This window comes from Heterocephalus glaber, unplaced genomic scaffold (genome assembly GCF_053883595.1).
Source record: "Heterocephalus glaber isolate CG9 unplaced genomic scaffold, H.glaber_assembly_v1.0 deba00001666, whole genome shotgun sequence".
NCBI classification, from domain to species: domain Eukaryota; kingdom Metazoa; phylum Chordata; class Mammalia; order Rodentia; family Bathyergidae; genus Heterocephalus; species Heterocephalus glaber.
Genome location: NW_028258406.1, coordinates 11,704,722 through 11,726,806, shown reverse-complemented (window position 1 = coordinate 11,726,806; position 22,085 = coordinate 11,704,722). Strand labels below are relative to the sequence as shown.

The window sequence follows — 22,085 nt, the reverse complement described above, 5'->3', positions numbered from 1 at the left end:
CTGCATGTTTTCTTTTGGGGGGGGGCGGTACTGGGGATCAAACTCAGGTCCTTGCATTTGCGCAGCAGGCAGTGAAACCACTGAGCTAAATCCCTGGCCCTTACATGTTTTCTTTTCCTAAAATTCAATTTAGTTACCCTAAAATTTTTAAAATTCCTTATCAATTCTTTTAGAATGTGTTATAAAATATCTGTGGTAAGAAGAATCATCCATTTATTGATCTCCTTGAAATGACTCATCAAACTATATCATAAGAAAAATTTATGGTATAGTTTACTATGAAATATTTCTTACTGTTAAAAAAGAGTAATATCATGATTCATATAGTCACCTAAGACCTAGGACTCGTATTTTAATTTTCCCCTCTTCTTATTCAAGAATTTGGCAAGACTACAGATTTCACATCTTCAGAACTCTTCAGATCAATATAATACTTTTTATTTCCATTTGTTTCAAACCCATCCCTAATCAGGTACCCAAACCCTTTTAAACTGTTATGCGGATTGTTGCCAGCTTAAATATACTAATGTGTAGCTTCACATTTCATTTCTATGATGACTAAACTCACAAATACTGAAGTGTATCCCATTTATTAATGAGATAAGTACATGTTTCTTGGTCTGCTAATTCAGTCCTTAGTAGTGGAACCCAGTCTAACCCTCCAGTGTCTTTTCTTACATTTAACCTCCATTTCAGCCAATGTAGACCTACTTGTGTTCACTTTTTATTAAATATGCCCCAGAGTTTGATCTCAGATTCTTTTTATCTTGAATACACACTTGTTTGGCACCATCCATTCTGATCTATTAAAATAATGTTATAGTTTTTTGTTGTTGTTTTTTGGTTGGGTTTTTTTAGCAGTACAGGGATTAAACCCAGGGCTTTTGCATGGGTCTACATTCCTAGGCCTTTTTAATTTTTTTATTTGGAACATTACATTTGTTATGATTCTTTTAAGAGCCATAACAAGTGCAGTGTCCCAACATCCACAATTGCTTGTGATGTTTTACTTCTTAATCTCCATGAAATTTTAATCTCTGTATTATACTTGTTTTAAATCCTCCCCTATTCTAGGATTTGAAATATTGTTGGGTACCATCACCATAGGAACAATTCTAATACTGAAGGGAAATGAAAGAAGTGCCCATAATTTAAAACCAGCCATTATAAATGCAAAGTAGTAAGTGATGGTTGTAGTAAAGGTTACTTTCATTGCTTGTTTGTTTGTTTATGGTACATTTTCTTTGTTTTTTGTTCTTTTGGGGTTTTTTGTACCGGGGATTGAACTCAGGTCCTTGTGCTTGTGCAGCAGGCAGCAAAACCACTGAGCTAAATCCCCAGCTGTTTATGGTACATTTTCTGTCTTCAAAGGTTAAAGCAGTAAAGCTGGGTCATGTTTTGGTAGTGGATGAAGCAGACAAAGCCCCAACAAATGTCACCTGTATTTTGAAAACTCTGGTAGAAAATGGAGAAATGATTCTAGCAGATGGCAGACGCATTGTTGCAAGTGAGTATGGAAAAAGAAATATTTGCTTTAATATCTGCATTTTTATATCTTTGATATCAAGTCACAAACTTAGTTGGCTACCTATTTACAAGCATTAAGGAAAAATTTAACATAAATTGAATTGTATTGACAATCATTTGCAAAAATTAATGTCTAAATCTAATTTGTCAGTTTTGCTCCTTTTTTGTTTTTGAGGGGATTGGACCCAGAGCCAGGACTTCACTCATGCTGAGCACTTGCTCTCACACTGAGCTACATCCCCAGCACCTAGTTTTTCTTTTTGTAGTTAGACAACATCTTTGAAAATTTTATTAGTAGTAGTATTAGGACAAATCAGCTTCATATTTTTCTCTTTGAGAATATCAACATATAATCTTTATACTCATTTCTCAGTTATTTATGTGTAATTTAATTTGCTTAATTGTTATCTGGAATTCTTTAAATTTCTGGCATGTGTCCATTACTTACAATATTAATTCTCATTATTAGTTCAGTATAATTAGAAAAACTTACCAGTCATTTTATTTTATATAGATGTGTGTTTATATAAGTATGAGGAAAACATGGTGAATGTTTAAATTTAAAGAAATTTAGTACAGTAAAAGAAACATTGCCAGGGCTGAGGATTTAGCTCAGTGGTTCTGGCGCCTGCCTCGCAAGTGCAAGGTCCTGAGTTCGATCCCTGGTACCAAAAAAAAAAGAAACATTGCCAATAATCCTCCTCAAAATACTCCCCTTTGCATCCAACACACTTATCCCATTGTTCTGCCCACTTTCTGAAGCAGTTCTGAAAGTTCTCATTCATGTTTGTAGTTGCTCTGTTGTGGCTACCTTAATGTCCTGAACAGATGCAAAATGTTTATTTTTCATCTTCTAAAAACACTCATGAAAGTATTTCCAGAACTGCTTCAGAAGCTAGCAAGAATGATGGCATAACAGTAGCCAAAGCACGGATCGAACTCGGGACCTTCCACTTACAAGGTAAGCGGTGAAACCACTGAGCTAAATCCCTGGCCCAAGGGGGAGTATTTTGAGGGTGATTAATGTCACTCTGTCTTTTTCTGTAGCAGATTTAAATATTCACCATATATTTTGATCACTCTGTGTGTGTGTACACTTATATATGTGTGTTTACATATATATTACCTGCACACTTTTACCTCAAGAAGAAGTTATTCTTTGTTTTGGATTGTCTTCTTCCCTTCCCTACCCACATACCCTTTTGTTGTTTTTGTTAGGAAAAAATGAATAGACAAATCTCATTAGTGTGCTTAACTACAGAAGTCAACTTTCTCTAATGAAATGTTCTCTAATGTGAAAACATTTTCTAGTTCCTAATTTTACATCTTTTGCTTCCTGAAATGACTTGAAAATCCATAAGTAGCCATTGAAAATAATAGCAAATGAAATTGTAACCAAATAAGTTGGAATTAATAACTAAAATCTTAAGTATTTGAAGAGAGTCTATGAAAAAGACCTCATTATAAAGGTACAAGTTCATAATCACAGAGATGTTCTACTTGGGCATTACCATTGCAAGTCTGCCATTTCTGAGCCTAGCTCAATAGTGATAACTATACTTTAATATTTCAATTTTATAATGCTTTTATGAAAAAATTAGAATTTGAATTGAACATAAACATCATCTCTTAACAACACCATGCAGATTCTCAGGATTAGAATTCTTCCTACCCTTAATTGAAAGGGATGGAGTGCACCCAAACCCATTTATGGAAGCTAGTATCATCCTGATCCAAAAACTGGGTAAAGATCCATCTAAAAAAGAAAACTGAAGGCCAATCTCTTTAATGAATATAGATGCAAAAATCCTCAACAACACATTAGCAAATAGAATGCATCACATTATCAAAAAGGTCATACATTATGGTCAAGTAGGTTTCTTCCAAGAGATGCAAGGATGGTTCAACTTATGTAATTCAATAAATATAATATATCACATAAACAGAAATAAGGTAAAAAACCACATGATCATTTCAATAGATGAAGAAAAGGCTTTCAACAAATCTAACACCCCTCATGATAAAAAAAAAAAACCTCTGAAGAAAACAGGTATGAAGGACCATACCTGAATATAATAAAGGCTATATATGACAAACCAATAGCCTCTGTCAGACTAAATGGGCAAAAACTAAAAGCATTCCCCCTAAAATCAGGAACAAGACAAGGATTTCCACTATCTCCTCTTCTATTTAACATAGTACTAGAAATATTAGCCAGAGCAATTAGGAAAGAGAAGGAAATAAAGGAATATATATAGGAAAGGAAGAACTCAAATTATCATTATTTGCAGATGACATGTTATTCTACATAGAAGACCCAAAGAACTCCACCAAAAAACTTAGAATTAATAACCAACTTCAACAATGTAGCAGGATATAAGATCAATACAAAAACCATTAGCATTTATGTACAGTGAATGGGAAGAGAAGGAAATTATGAAAATAATACATTCACAGTAACTTCAAGAAAAATGAATTACCTATGGACTAACCTGACCAAGGAAGTGACAAACCTCTACAAGAAAACTACAGGAAATTGAAGAGGACATCAAAAAATGGAAAGATATCCCCTCCTCTGGGTAGGCAGAATCAATATTGTCAAAATTACCATACTCCCAAAACTATTATACAGATTCAGTGTAGTCACGATCAAAATACCAACAGCATACTTTGCAGATCTAGAAAAAATAATCCTAAAATTCATATGGAACCAGAAGAGACCCAGAATATCAAAAGTAATTTTGGGGCTGGAGATTTAGCTCAGTGGTTCTGCTGCCTGCCTCCCAAGTGCAAGGTCCCTACTTCAATCCCCAGTACCAAAAAAAAAGCAATTTTGGGCAAAAAGAGCAAAGCAGAAAGCATAGCAATAATTGACTTCAAGCTATACTACAAACCAATAGTGATAAAAACAATATGTGGATCAATGAAACAGAACTGAGGATACAGAAACTTCCACAGACACATTCATCTATTTGATCTTTGACAAAGGGGCCAAAAGCATAGGATGAAGGAAAGATGGCCTATTCAACAAGTGATGCTGGGAAAGCTGGTTACCTGTGTGCAGAATATTGAAACTAGACCCTTATCTCTTAACATGTATTAAATTAAAATCAAAATGGATCAAAGATCTAAACATTAAAACAGAAACATTAAACCTATTGGAAGATAAAATAGGTAAAACACTTGAATGCATAGGTGTGGAAAGGATTTTCTAAACAGAATCTCAATTGTACAAGAAATAACAGCAAGAATCAACAAATGGGATCATATCAGACTAAAAATAAAGTATCTATACAGGAAAAGAATCAATTAGAGTAAAGAGAAAACCTACAGAATGGGAAAAAAAATTTGCCAGCTACTCCTCAGAGGACTAATATCTGGAATATAAAAGAACTCTAAAAAATTAAACCACCTAAAATTAAAGATCCAGTCAAGAAATGGGCAAGAGAAATGAATAGACACCTCACAGAGAAAGAAATACAAATGATGAACAAATACATTAAAAAATACTCAATATCTCTGGCCATTAGAGAAATGCAAATTAAAACATGCTAAGATTTCATCTTCAGAAAGAATGACAATCATTAAAAAAATCAAACAATAATAAATGCTGGTGAGGCTGTGGTGAAAAAGAACCCTTCTTCATTGTTGATGAGAATGTAACCTAGTGCAAACATTATGGAAATCAGTATGGAGATTTCTCAAAGAATTGAAATTAAATTCCATGTGACCCAGCAATTCCCCTGCTTGGTATCTTCCCCAAAGAGTTTAAGACATTATACTACAACGATACATGCATACCAATGTTTATAGCTTTACAACTCATAATAGCTAAATCCTGGAGACAGCCTGTATACTCATCAACAGATGATTGAATAAAAAATGTGATATGTATAATGGAATACTACTCACTATAAAGAATGACAGTTTTGAGACATTTGTAGGAAAATGGATGCACCTGGAAAATATAATGTTGGGTAAAATAAACCAGACACCATATACCATATGGTATCTCTCATTTGAGTGAGGCAAAATAGAAGCAAGGAGAATAATAAAGTATGGCTAGAAGGGGACAAGGAGTTGGATCTCTTGCAGTAGGGAAGTGGTCCAAGGGAAAAAGAGCAAGGGGTGAGGAGGAGGAGAAGGGGAAATAAATAGAATAAAGATATGCCATGTGTAGGAACCTAGTAACCTCAATTAATGTAAATATTATATGTCATAACATGAGCTAGGATTAAGAATATAAACAAAAATGAAAACTGGGATAGGATAATTGGAGGAGGAGGGAAGGAGGGGGTATAAAGGGGAAGGGTATTAAAAAAATAAGCAAGCAGCGATATATACATGTGACTGCTCCCCAAGACGACTATGAACTGCATGAACTGCAAACATGTACTAATAAAAGAAAAAATAAACTTAAGAAAAAGACTTCTTCTACCCTTTTTAGAGGGATTTGCAAAGGTACTAAAGTAGAAAAGAAGAAAGAATTGCTAAAACAGAATTGTAGTTAATTGTAGATGATGTGCATGTGCGTGCCTGCGTGCGTGCGTGTGTGTGTGCGCATGTTGCTAGGATTAAGCCCATGACCCCACCAATGCTAAATGTGCATTCCACCACTGAGCTCTATCCCCAGCCTTATAAATAACATTGTAATCGAAAGTACCTGAAGCTTTTTTGAACAGAGCTTTATAAATAATCAGATCTTTTTTATTTTCTTTTTTTATAAGATTCTCATTTTTATTGTCATATTTGGTTTAGTTAATTAGTTGATTAAATTTTTCCTATGACCACATACTTTTGTTTTTCACACTACTAAACTTAACTGGGACCAAATGTTAAAACTATAAGTTGTATTAGTACATGAATATGGGGCAGCTTAAAAGATTACTGTTGGTGTCATAAAAAATTATGGCTGTAGGTTCTTATAGACTCATCTCAATAAAACTACAGGTGTATCACAACCATCATGTTTTAAAGATGGACAGCCTAAGGCTGAGGTTTAAATAAACCTAGATGGCAAGCAGTTCTTCTTAAACATAATAAAATTTTATTATCTCAAATTATTGTCTGAACTAGCAGTTCTATGTGGAATATACATTAGCTGGTAAACTGTAAGTCTCAATTTCTTCAATACTTTAAACACTGATATCCAGTCAACTTGATATCACTTATTTTAAGAACTGTATTAGAATACCCTAATTGGAAATAAATCAGTGTTTTGCTAACAAATGGACTAGGATTTGAGACCTGGATTCTATGTAGTTAGGTTGTAGGGGGTATAATCTAAACAGAAAGGGCTCCTTACACTAATGCCAGGCTCTATACAAAGGCATGCAGCTGATGAAAAACTAGAGAGCATTGGGAATTATCCCTTGGATGTTCCTTGGATTATGTCATTATTTTAATCTTTTTTAAATGTTTTAAAATAATAATTACATCTCAACCCAGGTTTAACTACTGTAAAATATTAGCAGTGTGATTATTTTTGTTTGTTTGTTTGTTTCAGTTCTGGGTGTCAAACCCAGGGCCTTATACATGCTAGGCCAGCACTCTCCCATGGAGCTATATCCCCCACCCCGTTTCCTTTTTAAATGTATGTTGAATTTACATAAATATGCAAGTTCCCATGTAATTTAGTATGTGTTTTATCAGTATCCTGTTCCTGAACAAGAGTCCTCAGGAAGTTTGTTTTCTACAATCTAGTTATTATAGCAAGACATCTTGGAGAGTTTTGTAATACTTAAACAGTATGACTACATTAAAGTATATAACTAGATAATCTTAAGAAATATTAAATATCAATAAAGAATAAATAAAAATTTTGTTTTTCAGATTCTGCTAATGTGAATGGAAGAGAAAATGTTGTAGTGATTCATCCCAACTTTAGGATGATTGTTCTGGCCAACAGACCTGGATTTCCTTTCTTAGGCAATGATTTCTTCGGTACCTTAGGTAATAACAATAATAACAATGACAATGTTAATAATAAGGCCATTATGGCTATCCTTGCTCACTGTGTGCTGTGCCATCATCACAACCTTCCTGTAAGATTCTCTGTTATCCCCATTTTAGAGGACAATATCTGATATTCAGAGAGATAAACTACTTTGCTTCAGTCACTTAGCTAATCAATGATAGAACTAGACCATATCTAAGTCTGATTGTAGAACCTTTTTTCTTCAACAGTTAACTATACTTTTTGCTTATGGCATCTTAGAATAAAATAAGAAATACTTTTTAGTGTCTGTTTTTGTAATATCCCCCTAAATATGACAATGGCCAAGGCCACCTCTGAGCAGACTCATTCATACTGATTATAGAGAGATCCTGGGATAAACTTAATCATCAGAAACCTTGAAAAAGGACTTCTCTTCTCTATAGTAACTATATAATTTTATACTTAACACTCAACATGCAGCAGGCCCAGGCTTCTAGCAGGATCTTTGATCTAGGAATTCTACATCAAGGAATTTATCCAAGGATTTACTTGTACAATGATATAAGTATAAGGATAGGCAATGTATTATTTTTTGTAACAGAAAGAATAAAATTAACACAAATGAACTCCTATATGGAAGTAGATAATGAAATTTTGTTGTATTCACACAATAAAATACTATGCAACTACAGTGTTTAAATAAAAGAATGAAGTGATAGGCTGAAATAAAATCGATCCTCAAAATATTAGTCAAACAGTAAGTCATGAAAGTGGGTATAGTTGTCTACTGTTTGTATATTTTTAATGCAGAAAGGATAGATATACATGTATAGGCTTATACATGCCTAGAATTTCTCCTTAAGTGTTTACAAGAAACTGGTAAGAAGGGTTGTTTGCATTGGAGGTCATGTATGAAAGTGTTATGTATTTGTTTATTCTATTTTTGTAGTTCTTGCTATATACAGATATTACTTTAAAAGTCATTAACAGTTCATGTATCAATGCGAACAAATGTATGCAATGCAAACACACTAATGTAAACATATAATTGTTTGTAGTGTGAAAATATTTGAGTTCTTTTTACGTTTATGTTCTTCATAGGTCACTCTTCCACTTATGACACCCCTCATCACATTTATTTTAATGACCATAAGAGCATTCATTCCCTATTCTGTCTCCATCTTCCATCCACCTTTAAACCTGAAAATCTCCTCCACTGTCTGCTATTGTTGAGATGAAATTCTGGTCTCCCCTTAAGTCTCCCCTTCCTACTGAAGTCCTTTTAGGCAAAGTGTTTTTTTCTACCACACTGGGCCTGGAGGAAGTAAAGCATCTTTGCTTCTTTTTTTTAAATTTTTTTTATTAAATTCTTTCATTGGTACATTTTAGGTATACAACACAATTACATTTCTCATTGGGAATTGTACCTTTACATAATGCATCTTGGTTCTTATTTTTTCCCCATTCCTAGCCCTCCCTTCATGTCCTCCACCCTTCCCTATTTACAAAGACTTTATTTCCATTTTTTCCATTTCTCATCATTTTTCCTTTCCCTTCTTTCCTTTCCCCTGCCCCTCCCACTACCCCACATCTTTGCTTCTTAATGCTGCTGCTATTGGATCATTCTCTTTGCCTCTTCCTTAAAAATCCCCAGCTTTATATCTGGTGTCAGCTACCTCTAATTGCTTCTTGTCATTTTTCAGTGATTTTTAGCTTTTTGTTCACTGTCACTCCATCCAACTGTACTCCTCCGTTTAGTGTGGTTGCCGTATAACATGTGGCCCTCCAGGATCTTGCCTCTTGGCTTCTTGGATGTTTTTATGCTAGTGATCTTATACTGTACCATACCTCAAGTACTCACTCCCATGAACATAATTTGAATAACTACCCTCTTCTGTAATCTGAATTTCATGATTCTATTCTCATTTTCCCTTGGGATTTCTAGTTCATCACTGTACCTACCACCTCCAATCTTTCCAGCTAGTACTTCTATTGCATCTGACAACCCTTCAAACCTATTAGAAATGCCAAACCATTGATCCTACCACCTTTTGACTTACTCTCCTATATTAGTCACTTTCCTGACACACCACAATTTAAAGGAAGAGAGGTTTAATTTAGCTCACCATTCCTGTTTGGCTGGCTCCAAGGCAGAAATATCGTGTGGAAGGGTGTGGCAGACTACAACTGCTTAGTTCGTGGCACTAGGAAGCAGAAGAGTGCCCAGGGACCAGATGGAAGCCAACGCCATACCACCATGACTCACTCCGATATACCTAGAAGTATGCTCCACCAAACCCCCAGAGCCAATCCCAAAGCCAATCAAGTTGAAGTACACCCTTACTACCACACCTCCCATGATATATTTTCTCACCCTCCCTGGCCTATTTTCTTTTTCCTCACTCAGTTTCAATTCTGGAAACTGATCATTCATACTTATTGCTCTCTGAGCATGCATCTGCAGCTTCATTTTCCTTCTCTCAGTTTATTAGTTACTGCCAGTTCTCCCACTACATCAAGCGTACATATGTCCAGCTGAATAGGTTAGAAAAAAACACAAAATCTTTCTGACAAAGCTCACTTTAAATTTTTGACTGTGGGCCTCAAGTGTGCCTTAGTGCATTCACATTGTGTTTCCCTGGTTCTTTTACTTTCCTGTTCTCCTACGCAAGTAATTCCGGTCTTCTCTCTCTTACAGCTCTAATATTATCTAGTGCTGTATGAATTTGTTTTTAAATTATATAATACATCAGTATGCACTGTGAGAAACTGAATTGAATGAATTCATGGAGTGGAAAGGAAATGTTCACTTTCCCATGGGTCCCATTCCATTCCCATTGCTAACTAGAATTCAGCTTACTGACTCTTCTTCTAGATACTTGTTACTGTTTCCTGGCTTCTTACTGCACTAAGGACAGTGAAAGCAATTAGAAGCTAATATGCATAGTCTCTACTACCAAGTCTTCTACCTCCAGGGCTCTGCTTTCCCACCTGTTACAGGTACCATCTAGAGCCAGGATGACACTGCTCCAACAATTCTGTCCTTTCTCTTCTACCTCACAGTTCCCTATTAGGTCATTCCCATCATCCAACAAACTTACTTCCTCAATCTTAGAGAAAGACTCACTTAATCTTGTTCTTTTACCAGCAGCTGCTACATTGTTTCTGCTTTCTTTTGCAGCAAAACTCCTCACATCAGTTGCTTGTCAGAAGAGTTGTCCATACTTGTCATCTCCATTTCTTCTGTACCACTCTCAAACCCAATTCTAATCACATGTGGGGGTGCAATGCTGGGAATTTGAAGCCAGAGCCTTCACACTCAGCTATATCCTTATCCCTTTTTTAATTTTTCATTTTGAGGCAGTCTCACTAAGTCTCTAAATTACCCAGGCTGGGATTAAACTTGTGATCCTCCTGCCTCAGCCTCCAAAACTGCTGTGATTTCAGGCAAATGCCACCACATAGGGCTCTAATCAGAATTTTAGTCCCATAGCTCCAAGGAAACAAATCTTGTCTATATCATCAGGGACTTTTCCACTCATAAATATTGTGATTGATTTGTAGTCCTTATCTTGCTTAATCTATGAGTAATGTTTAATATAGTTCATGTAGTTGGTCACTCTCTTTTCCTTGATACATCTTCTTGCTCTTGACTTCCAGTACTCCCTCAGCTGCTTTCTTATTTTTTTTTCTACGTAGTTGTCATTACTTCTCAACTGCCTTGTCGGACCCTTGCTAAAATACCTGGAATATGCTTCTACCTACCTATACTCATTCTCTTGATAAAATGAGAACATGTCACGTTTTAAAATATCATTTATATGTGGTGTGATTAAAGAGTATGTTTAAAGTGTATGTTTAAATTTTTAAAACATTTATCACAGCAAAAGACACATCACCCCTTCCAAATACTCCCCCTCTCTTCGAACATACCATACTTATCCCATTGTTCTTGTCACTTTCTGAACTGAAAGTTCTCTTTCATGATTGTCTTAAATTGTGTTGTTGTGCCTGCCTCAATGGCCTGAATTAATTCAAAATGTTTACCTTTCATGGTCATTTAGACTTTAGAAAGAGCCAGAAGTCACATAGTGTCAGACCCAGTGGATAAAGTGGATGAGGACACATCGAATGTTTTTATTTGACAGATATTACCGTAAATGTTTCGAATCAATTCAGGACCTAGAGGGAGCTATGAAAAAATACTCACAAAAGAATACTTCCAGAACTGCTTCAGAAAGTCACAAAAACGATGGGATAGTGTGTTTGAAGTGAGGAGAAGTATTTTGAGGGTGATTAATGGCAATATATTTTTACTGTAATAATTTAAGTTTTTATTCAGACATTCACCAATATGTATATTTTGGAAATACCCAGGGCCTTCTCACTGAGCTACATCCCAGGCATTTTTTTTATTGTTTTGTTTTTGGGGTTTTTTTTGTCTTTCTTTTTTTCTTTTTTTTTGGTACCCGGGATCGAATTTGGGTCCTTGCACTTGCGCAGCAGGCAGCAAAACCACTGAGCTAAATCCCTGGCCTACTTTCTTTCTATTGTGAGACAGGGTCTCACTAAGTTGCCAAATTGCTCTATTTCTTATTGTCTATCAGGAAACATTATTTGCTGTACCTTCAAACTATATACAAAATTACCTTATTCCCATCACTTCTATTGGCCACCGTTCTGATCCAAATCATCCTCATCTCTGACCTGAATTATTCTAATACTCCCCTAATAGATCTTCCTGCTTCACCTGTTATCTTTTGCCATGAACTGTAAAGGATCTTAGATTTTACCTTCCTTTTCACTTCACAAATTAGCCTGCCTCAGTTTTGTGTCAGAAGACACTAGATTCCCGGCTCAGACAAAGAGATTATGTTATACAGCAAAAGCAGTAGGCAGAGAATCAGCATCTGTGCTGATTCCTCAAGGTTCTGTCCCCACAGGGCAACGTGAAGAGGGCTAGACATGTACTTGAGGTGAGATCCTTTCAGAAAAAAAGACCCTAAGCTTAGCTAACCCAAATCTTTCACAGTGGGCAGTAAGCGTGCCCTACTTTGTTCCAGAGAGGAGAAAGAGTGTCTTCCAAGACTGCTCTACAGTCGCCCTTGGAAGCATAATCATTGTGCTCAGTGTCTCCCCTAACAAGATGTGCAGCAATGCTAGACTTGTGAACATGTCTCCCAACACACTCCTATACTCTGTTTTTTACTCTATTAGAAATCATCCCTGTCTTTCAGTTTTATTCAGAATATAAGCACAAGTCATTATAGTATTCTACAGTGTCCTGAACAATATGCCTTCCCCATTGTCTTGGCTCTCTGACCCCATGTCCTATACTGCTTTGAACTGTTTCCCTCTTACCCATTATACTCCAGCCACTCTGCTGTCCTGCTTCTTTCCGCATGCCAGACATGCTTGCCTTCCAGGATATAGCAATCATTGGACCAACTTCCTGAGCTCTTCTTCCCCAGGTATCTACATTCACCCGGATGTTACCATCTCAATGTGGCCAGTCTGACTGACTCTCCCTCACCATCACCACTCTATACTATGCTTTTCTTTTTTGTTTTTCTTTGAAGCATACACTTTCTAATATTTATCTTTATCATTTATCTTCCTGTACTAAAATGTAAATTCCATGTGGACAGGGATTATTTGGTGACTGAATGAAAGAAGGGTCAATAATCTTTTATATTCCTGTTAAGTTTCATTTTAAGCAGAAAAAGCAAAAGCTGTTCTACATGTTTATATTTGAAAATTTCAACCTGTGAGATAAAAGTTTGAAATTATCATGGCTTTCATTTTATTCAGTCACTTTTTTGGTTCTTGCTCACTTCAATTATGGGTACATAGAATTATACAAACTTTTAAAATGAGAAGCCTATCTTTCTTTTGAGCATAAATTACATTTCTCTAGTAGTCTAGATTATAGGTGAAGATTTTGCCTCTACATTTCTTTTCTTGATTTTTATTTAGACAATATCTCTGCAGATTTTCTTTTCTAAAACTAACCTGCTAAGTATATTCAAGCAATTTGCACAAAATAATTTGTTTAGAAAGTGATATTAATTCCTGCTTTTTTAGTATACATAAGGAAGCATTCATGTATGATGAATGTGTATCATTTCTGAAGATATTCACATTTTTTAAACTTAAGGCAATCTCAGAACTGTATGAATATATTTATATTAATAGAAAGGAATAAATCACTAAAACTGTGTTCACATGTATGGATTTTTTAAAAAGCTCTGATGCGGGTCTGGAAAAATAAATGCATGTACTGTTATCACTGAATGCCTTTTGGGGAGGAATGACATTGGCAGAGACTTTTCTTTTGTATTTTATTATCCCTCAAGAAACATGTATCAATATTATATAATTTTTTAACAGAAACAAATTCATGTGGAATGAACTACCCCATCACCCTATTTTCTTCCACTTCAGTCATTTCCTTTCTTCTCTGTATCATGCCATTGTTAGATGGCCATTTTCTGTTCTTTGATGAGCAACCATTGACTTTAAAATGACAACTGCATTTTCCCCTGTGGCATTATAACAGACTAGCTGATTATGAAACTTCTCTTTCTTTTAGGTGATATATTCAGCTGCCATGCAGTTGACAACCCCAAGCCCCACTCAGAGCTCGAAATGCTCAAAAAGTATGGACCACATGTGCCCGAGCCCATCCTTCAGAAGCTTGTGGCTGCTTTTGGGGAGCTGAGGAGTTTGGCTGACCAGGGCATTATTAACTATCCTTATTCCACCAGGGAAGTCATCAACATTGTCAAACACTTACAGGTACGGCACACACCTGTACACAGACATTTAGACGAAGCTATCAATTTTTTTTTCAGACTACACAATTTATACTAGGTTTTTCAATTTCTGTATCTAATCAGTAAAATGACATGATATGAAATGTCTGTAATCTAAGTCATAAATTGGAAAGACCTACAAACATTATCTGTTTAGACTTTGAATTGTCTTTGTTAAGTTTCTGCTATGGTCATTACCAAGCTGCTGAGAAATTTGGTCGAGGGTTTATGTGGGAAAAGGTGAGGTGGGAAAGTAAGGCAGGGATGAAACACTACTCTTCTATTGTTTGGCTTTGTACAACAAGCATGTGGTATAAGTGAAGTATGAGTAGAAAATATTTTCAGCTTGAAATAAATGACCTAGAGATAGAAGACAGTAGGACCTAACAGTATTAATATAACTGTAAATATTACAAGAAAGTTTTTATAAGAAAAAGTAAACAGTAGACTATGTAGTCCACTCAGTAACAAAACAAAAACTCATGTAAATTCTTATATAACAAATAATATTCTCTAATCTAGCCTAATGATTCTTGACCTCACCCTCATCCCTAACTGTCCAAAAAAACCCTGAAAAGAAAAACAAAAGTTGAGAGCAGGGTTCAAAGATTCAATTAGACAAAAAAGAATAAGAGGAGGGGGAAAGGGGGAAAAACAAAAATTCAGTTAGACAGGAAGTATGTTTGTGAGACATTCTACACAGTATGGTGGCTATAGTTAATGTATGTTTTAGAATAAAAATGTATGAAAAGTGGTGAACATATTAATTTGCTAAATTTAATCCTTCTATAATGTATATGTGCATATATATATATGGAGCTATTACTTTCTGTCCCATACGTATGTAAAATTATTGTTTGTCAACTAAAAATATATATTTGAGGAAAAAAAGAAAGCTTTGATCTACCTATAAAATCATAAATTCAATTTAGGCAGCTTAGATCCCAGCACCTAAATAAAATCAAAACATAAACAATAAAGGCCTGAGAACTAGCAGTGTTCCTTTAGCTGTAGTGATACTTGTTTGCTTTCCCTCTGTTTTCTCTACTTCATTCCCTGTACTTTCTATGTTCTTCCTTTCTTTGCTTGTTGATGTATCTATTTTTATTTATTCATATACTATGAGTTTTCTCAATAGTTCTATGTTGATACTTAGCACTCCCCTTTACTAAAGTAGCATTTTTAAATTGCTCTATCTGGTACTCCTTTTAAAGACAGGAGGTTTCAGAAAACAGTGGCAGTCACTGAACCCCAGGATCTGAGCACTGCCTCAACATTTGAAAGGAGGAACTTTTCTTCCTCAAATTCTAGTACTTATTTAAAAAGGAAAATATTATTAAGTCATCCAAGCAAACAATAAAAGAGAAAAATGTATATAGTCCTGTTACCCTTATCTAAGAAGGCCAGTAAATTTCTGCTAAAGTTCATTTATATATAATTGTTCTATCAGTTTTGTAAATCTTATAATGTCATTGGCCTTATCACATAAATAATAAGAAATTTTTCTTTAATACAGAAATTTCCTACTGAAGGTCTCTCCAGTGTGGTTCGGAATGTGTTTGACTTTGATTCCTACAACAATGACATGAGGGAGATTTTGATCAACACTTTACACAAATACGGGATACCTATTGGAGCAAAACCTACCAATGTGCACCTGGCAAAGGAGTAAGGCAAACTCATTGTTGATAAAATAATCTTGAGCATTACTCTTCTGATTCTTAAGTGCTGATAATTCTTGCTTTACTGTTATATACTAAGCTGAGCTGATTTGGAAATCACGTTCCATTACTAAGCTTTTCAAATATATGTTGCTATTTGCTGACTGGTTTTCAGTTAAATAGCATTATTTATATACCCATGAATTGAGAACTTTAATTATTATAAATATCCCACAAGTAGATGTAATACAATCAAATAAAGGGAAATATTTTTTTCTTTAACAGTCTCTGTTCTTTTGTTGAATTACTGTAGGTCTCATTATGTCATAATCCAGAGCAAAATCAGTACACACAAAAAAAATGCATAAAGGGTAATGTATGTTTTGTTAAGAGGTTGGGTTTTTTTTAAGGTTTAAAAAAAATTTATTATTATTATTATTTTTTTTAGGAAGTCACAATTTTTTTTTTTGCAGTACCATTAATCGAAAGGATGTTCTTTGTCACCAAATAGTTTTCTTTTGATAGTTTCTAAATTTGTAATCATATTAACTTAGATTTTTGTTTACTTATTTAAGCTTCATAGATGAAAACAGTAGTGAGAATAAGCAGGTTTGTAATTATAATGGGCTGGATGCCTCCCTGTTATAATTATAAGCTACTTACTAAAAATTAGTTAAGAATCTTGAGAATATCCTGCTGACCAGAAAGAAAATAACAGACTTTATTAATGGTGCAAGTTCCCTGGAAAATAATTTTAAATATGATTAGCTTAATGCTAATACATTTACTATCATCTTTGTCTATAAAATGTCAAATTTCAAAAATTCATAAGGGTCAATAATTACTGTTAAAGTAAATTATTTGATTTTAATGTCATATAGGAGACATTGTATAGAAAACATTTGTTAAATATAAATCAGTGATTAGTCCAGCAATATGTATTTTTCCTAAGTATATACATCATTTTTATTTATTTTTAAGTTACTATAAAAACTTGTCATAAAATATACCCATAAATGAATTATTAGATTATAGGAATTTTTAAAAGAGAAACAAATATTTCCCTTTTATGCTAAAAATGCAAGGTAGAGTTATATTACAAATTATCAGTACACTGTTTTGTATTGAGTAAAGTTTTTCAGGAATAGTGGGTGTCAATCGCTATTACATACACATTTCTACACAATACTATTTTATTGATTGATTAGCAGTCCTTATGGGCATTTTGAATCTAGATCAGTAATTTAATGGGTTTATCTCCTATATTAGTAAGTTCAAGAAATTGTTTTTAATATATTAACTTCCATTACTATTCATGTTTTTACTTCTTTTTTATAAGCTATATCTTTATTTTTAGTTGGCAATGGTTTTTATTACTTTAACAAATTTATACAGTTCTAGTTTCATGGAAAGTAGGCTTATGATTTAAAAATAACTTTTTCAGTACTCCTGCACAACTTTAAATGAAAACTAAAAGGCACATTATTTGGTATAATCAATCATAAGAAAATTGTTGGCAATTTCAGTTACTAAGAAAGACAGATTAATGTTTTAAGTTACTCATTATCATCCTCGCTTCTAAACTAAAAAGTTCTTGCCATGACATGGTAATATTTGCCATGGCAAGGTAATTCTGGCCCTAGTACTTTTGAGTAGAAGCAAAAGTACACTGCACCTGGACACAAGATGGTCACACTCAGGCTTCTGATGGGAATGGAAATAACTAGTTGTCCACCCACTGCAAATAGCTAAAAATAAACTTATAACAGATGTAAAAGATGAGTGAATTTTCCTTTTGGGTGGAGATAATAGTAGACCATAATTTACATAATGATTCAAAGCATTTTTTCCTCAACTGTAAATTACATTAACTTCAATAGCTCAAAAGTACTGATGTTGCTTTGTTGCCCTTCTGTGAAATCCATAGGTTCCATAGCACTATTTTGGTCAGATTGTCAACCTTGTACCTAAAGAGAGTAGCATGAAAAAGTGAACAAAATAATGACTTGAGAATTTAGTCATATATTCACCCTCTATAATCTGGGTCAGACACCCAGATGAAAAGACAAAATCTTGCCCTCTGAGAGCTTGCAGTTTACTACATGGGTTTCCTATTGGTAAGCTGAGAGCATTTTATTATAGATAACTATATAATATGCTTTCTAAATCAGGATATTTTTGAGAATGGAAGAGAGAACTATTGACAGTAACTCTTTGTAAAGACATGTGAAGTAAGACTGTCCTGGTCCAAGCTAGAATTGTGGTAATTGTCATCATAGTTCTTCAGTAAAGTTCCTTCCTAATCTAACATCTTTTTCACTTTAATGTCATCTTGATGTTTCTCTTGCCTGCAAAAAACAACAAAAACAACAACAACAAAAAAAACACAATACATTAAAAGTGAAGTGATACAGGGTAAGCATTCCTGATCTGAAGATCAAAATCCAAAATTCTCCAAAAGATGATACTTTTTCTTTGCCAAAATGATGCCATAAATGGAAAATTCCATACCTGACCTCACGTGATAAGTTGCAGTCAAAATGCAGATACACCAATAGTATTGTATAAAATTACCTTCAGACTGTATTATAAGTCACACAATTGATAGTAATCACATAGATTTCTGAAGGTTTAAAGTTGTCCCCATGCAGTCTAAGATTTGACATTTGTAGACTTTTACTAAAAGTTTTACTGTACTGGACCTTTGGCTAGCCAGTTCTTTTAGGGTGCTTCCACACAGCTTGGTAGGTTTTGTGTCACTGGATATCCACATTGGATTTCCGTTCCTAATAAAGAAGAAGGATAAAATAATTCAATTACTATTAATATGCTTTTATACTGAATTAAAAATTCTTGTTACAACCTATTCATTTTCTTGTTCTTTAACTATAGTCCTTATTCTATGGGAACAAAATTAAATGGAGTCTAGAACAGGGTGAGCATACCCACTCTCAAGATGAGGATGGAAAGAAAATTTGGCCACCCAATACATATAGCTTAAAAAGATATAAGGCACATGCTGTAGCAGAGGGAAATTTTTACATGGGGTTGAGATGTTATTAAACCACTATTTGTATAGTCATCTATAGTTCCTTCCTCAATTGAAATCAGAATATACTTTAACTAGTCAGACGTGGTGATGCCATTTCAGTGCTCTTTGGTGAAATTCTCTAAAGAGAGATGCTGTGACTTTCCCTTTTGTTTTCCTAAATAGTGCAGTGTTCTGATGTTACCCATCTCTGAGTTTCTCTACACTTTTTAAAGGCCAACAGTGATGAGGCAGATCAAATTTATCTTCTTTAATAAATCTTTGCCAAACTTGGTGTTTTTAGACTGAATTTTGTTGGGTGGTTATTTTATCTTGCTTGATCCTGCCATATTGTAGCTCCTATTCCCGATCTACAAATATATTCCTAGATCTTAGTACTGAGATCAGAATTTGCTACCTAAAACCTCACTGTGATGGTTAATCTTGATTGTGACTTGATTAGTTTGAGAGATTAATAAAGCACATTTCTGTGTGTGTCTGGATGGGCATGGGGATATGACACTGGGGAGAATATTTGGTACCTGGCTCCTTCCTCTGGAGTGTTCTTCCCTGTGCTCTCCTTCCTAGCCACCATGAAGTGAGCAACTTTGTTCTACCAGGCCTTTCTACCATGATGTTCCTACCTTGGAGCCAACTGACCATGAACTGAAACTTCTGAAACCATGAGCCAAAAATAAATCTCTCCTCCTTTAAGTTTTAGGTGTCAGATATTTTGTCCCAGCAATGAAAAACTTACTAATACACATACACTACATTTATTCCTGTCTCTTAACATGTCCTAAGTGTATTTTTAATTGTCCCTTTTTAAGTTTCTAATACTTGAGAAAGTTAATGCCAAAGAGATGATAAACATAACCAAATAAGAAGACACACTGGAAGAATTTTTTAATATAAATCTGTGGAGTTTGAATTTAATTCTGTGTTGTTTGTTCTATAGAAACATAACTAGTCAAAACAATTGATGGTGTGTGTTGTATACACAGACATACACTAATCTGATTTTTCAGTACTATAAGGCAGAAGTAGCAAGATTTGGGTTAAAATTTGAACTCGAGTTTTAGTTGGCATTTTGGATATGTGTACTTATGTGTGCATATATACATTTATTACACATATATAACATAATTTGGTTTAAACATCCAATCAAAGTCATATAGATTATCTGCTATAGTTAAATACAGATGTCTGTAGACTTAGATATAATCTTCTAAACAAAGTTTGTTTCGTTTTCCCCCAAGTGAGCTCTTACTTCCGAAGTTTCTTTTGAGAGTAAACATACTCCTAGAATATTAGCACTTTCAAATTAAAAATGTGTTCCAGAGTAATTTATGAACTCTGTCATGATAAGAAAAATTGGTTTTAAAGAAGAAAAATCCCATTTTCTTTTTCTAAAATTCCATTTTAAGTGAGATACAACATTTTATCTTCAGTTTGTATGCCATTTTTTACTTAACAGTTCTTAAGATGAATTGTTCCATGTGCCTACAATAGAATATAAATACTTCTGAATACAGTAATTATAACATTAATATTGTCATAATAATGTGATTCTGATAATAGAATAATGATGATGATAGTAACAGAAATATTTATAGATAACTATGTACCAAGCTTATTTCCAGGCATTTTCTCTACATGAATGTACACAATCCTTACAATAAACCTAATGACATATTTTATTATATAATTATATCTGTATCTCTCTATACATAATGATACAAGGCCATAATGTAGCTCTACTTCCCAATCTACAAATGTACACCTAGATCTTAGTACTGTGATCAAAACTGGCTATCTAGACCTCCACTACAATATATAATTGTGTTTTGTAGATGAAGAATTTGAGACATAGAAGTTATATAACTTGCCTGTGGTTAGAAAGCAGGGCTAGTGCTACAATATCTGTAATATTAATTCCACTTCTTAGAATCATGTAAACATATTTGTATGCAGATTAGAGGCAATTTTTAAATCAGAGTTATTATTTGGAGACTGAAAATTATTAATTGGTTTTTTTTTAAAGGACCTTGGGATTTTCAGTGATCAACTTGGAAATCATCATTGACTATGATGTCACATACATATAATACACAAATTCTTTTTTTTCAGAGAGTTTAACAAATTCAAATTCTTGGGTTTTAGCCATATTTCAAAATGAAAAATAAGCCAAAACCCAGATTAATATAGACATTTGGTACAACAGAGATTATTTTAGAGACTTCATTCCCATTCAGGTTTTTCTTTTTCTGTAACATAATGAAAGATCTTTAAATAAGCTAAAATAATTCATTTAGGAACATTAATAGTCTAAAAAACTTTGTATGCCTACCATATATAAAAAGTGAACTAGCTTTGCGCAGTGGCAGTATCGTAGCCAATGAGGTTTATCCGAGGCGCGATTATTGCTAATTGAAAACTTAAAAAGTGAACTAGCCACCATTTCTTTCCGATTTGGAACACAAAATGAATTCTTCTTAAAGACTGTGGTCATTTTTAAATGAATCAAACCTACAGAGAAATTTTCTATACCCTTTAAAGTTATCTTCATGTATTTCTCTCTGTTCTCTCTGAGAAACACACTTCTCTCTGTTCTCTCTGAGAAACACACATCTGTAAAGCATTTAAATGATTATTTTTTTATTTCAAATTCTTTGCCCTTGACTCTTGATTTCTTTTTCAATGCTACTTAGTTTATTTTTAAGCCATTTTTTTCCACAAAGCACTTACTGCCTGTTTGACATTGGAAAACTAGGTATGGTATACCAATCATTCATTTTTATCAGTCAAATATAATTAAAACTTGAGGAAATTAAAAAGATTTTTATATGTAGCCTTTATGAGACAAATTTACTAAATAAAGAATGGCATCCCATTTTATAAATAAAAGAAAAATGAAAACTTCATAATTCTACCATCCAGAAATAACTGTTAACAAATACTTCTGGACCTTTTCCTATAACTGTTTTTTAGTTCACACATTGAGAAATACTGCTTTCTAATCATTTTAATTTTTCTGAGCCTTTGTTTTAATAGAAGACACATTCCAAAAAAGGGATTCTTTCTAAAACATTCATTCTCAAACTTCTTTGTTGAAA

General features: G+C 34.0%; 1 protein-coding gene and 1 non-coding gene across 4 annotated transcripts in view; both read left to right on the top strand.

The window, feature by feature from the left end:
• Positions 1 to 22,085, top strand: part of Vwa8 (von Willebrand factor A domain containing 8) — a 443,736-nt gene that overhangs the window by 256,031 nt on the left and 165,620 nt on the right. For all 3 annotated transcript variants that reach the window (XR_015445839.1, XM_004844253.3, XM_087197309.1), the window contains 4 exons: positions 1,372 to 1,507; positions 7,360 to 7,479; positions 14,058 to 14,263; positions 15,797 to 15,948. Coding sequence is in view for 2 of the 3 variants with exons in the window: in XM_004844253.3 (XP_004844310.1) it covers positions 1,372 to 1,507; positions 7,360 to 7,479; positions 14,058 to 14,263; positions 15,797 to 15,948 (614 nt within the window). In the remaining variant the exon portion in view is untranslated. The remainder of the gene's footprint in view (positions 1 to 1,371; positions 1,508 to 7,359; positions 7,480 to 14,057; positions 14,264 to 15,796; positions 15,949 to 22,085) is intronic.
• Positions 21,339 to 21,480, top strand: LOC147822251 (U4 spliceosomal RNA). The gene has a single exon (XR_015445926.1). It is a non-coding gene; the product is annotated as a U4 spliceosomal RNA (small nuclear RNA).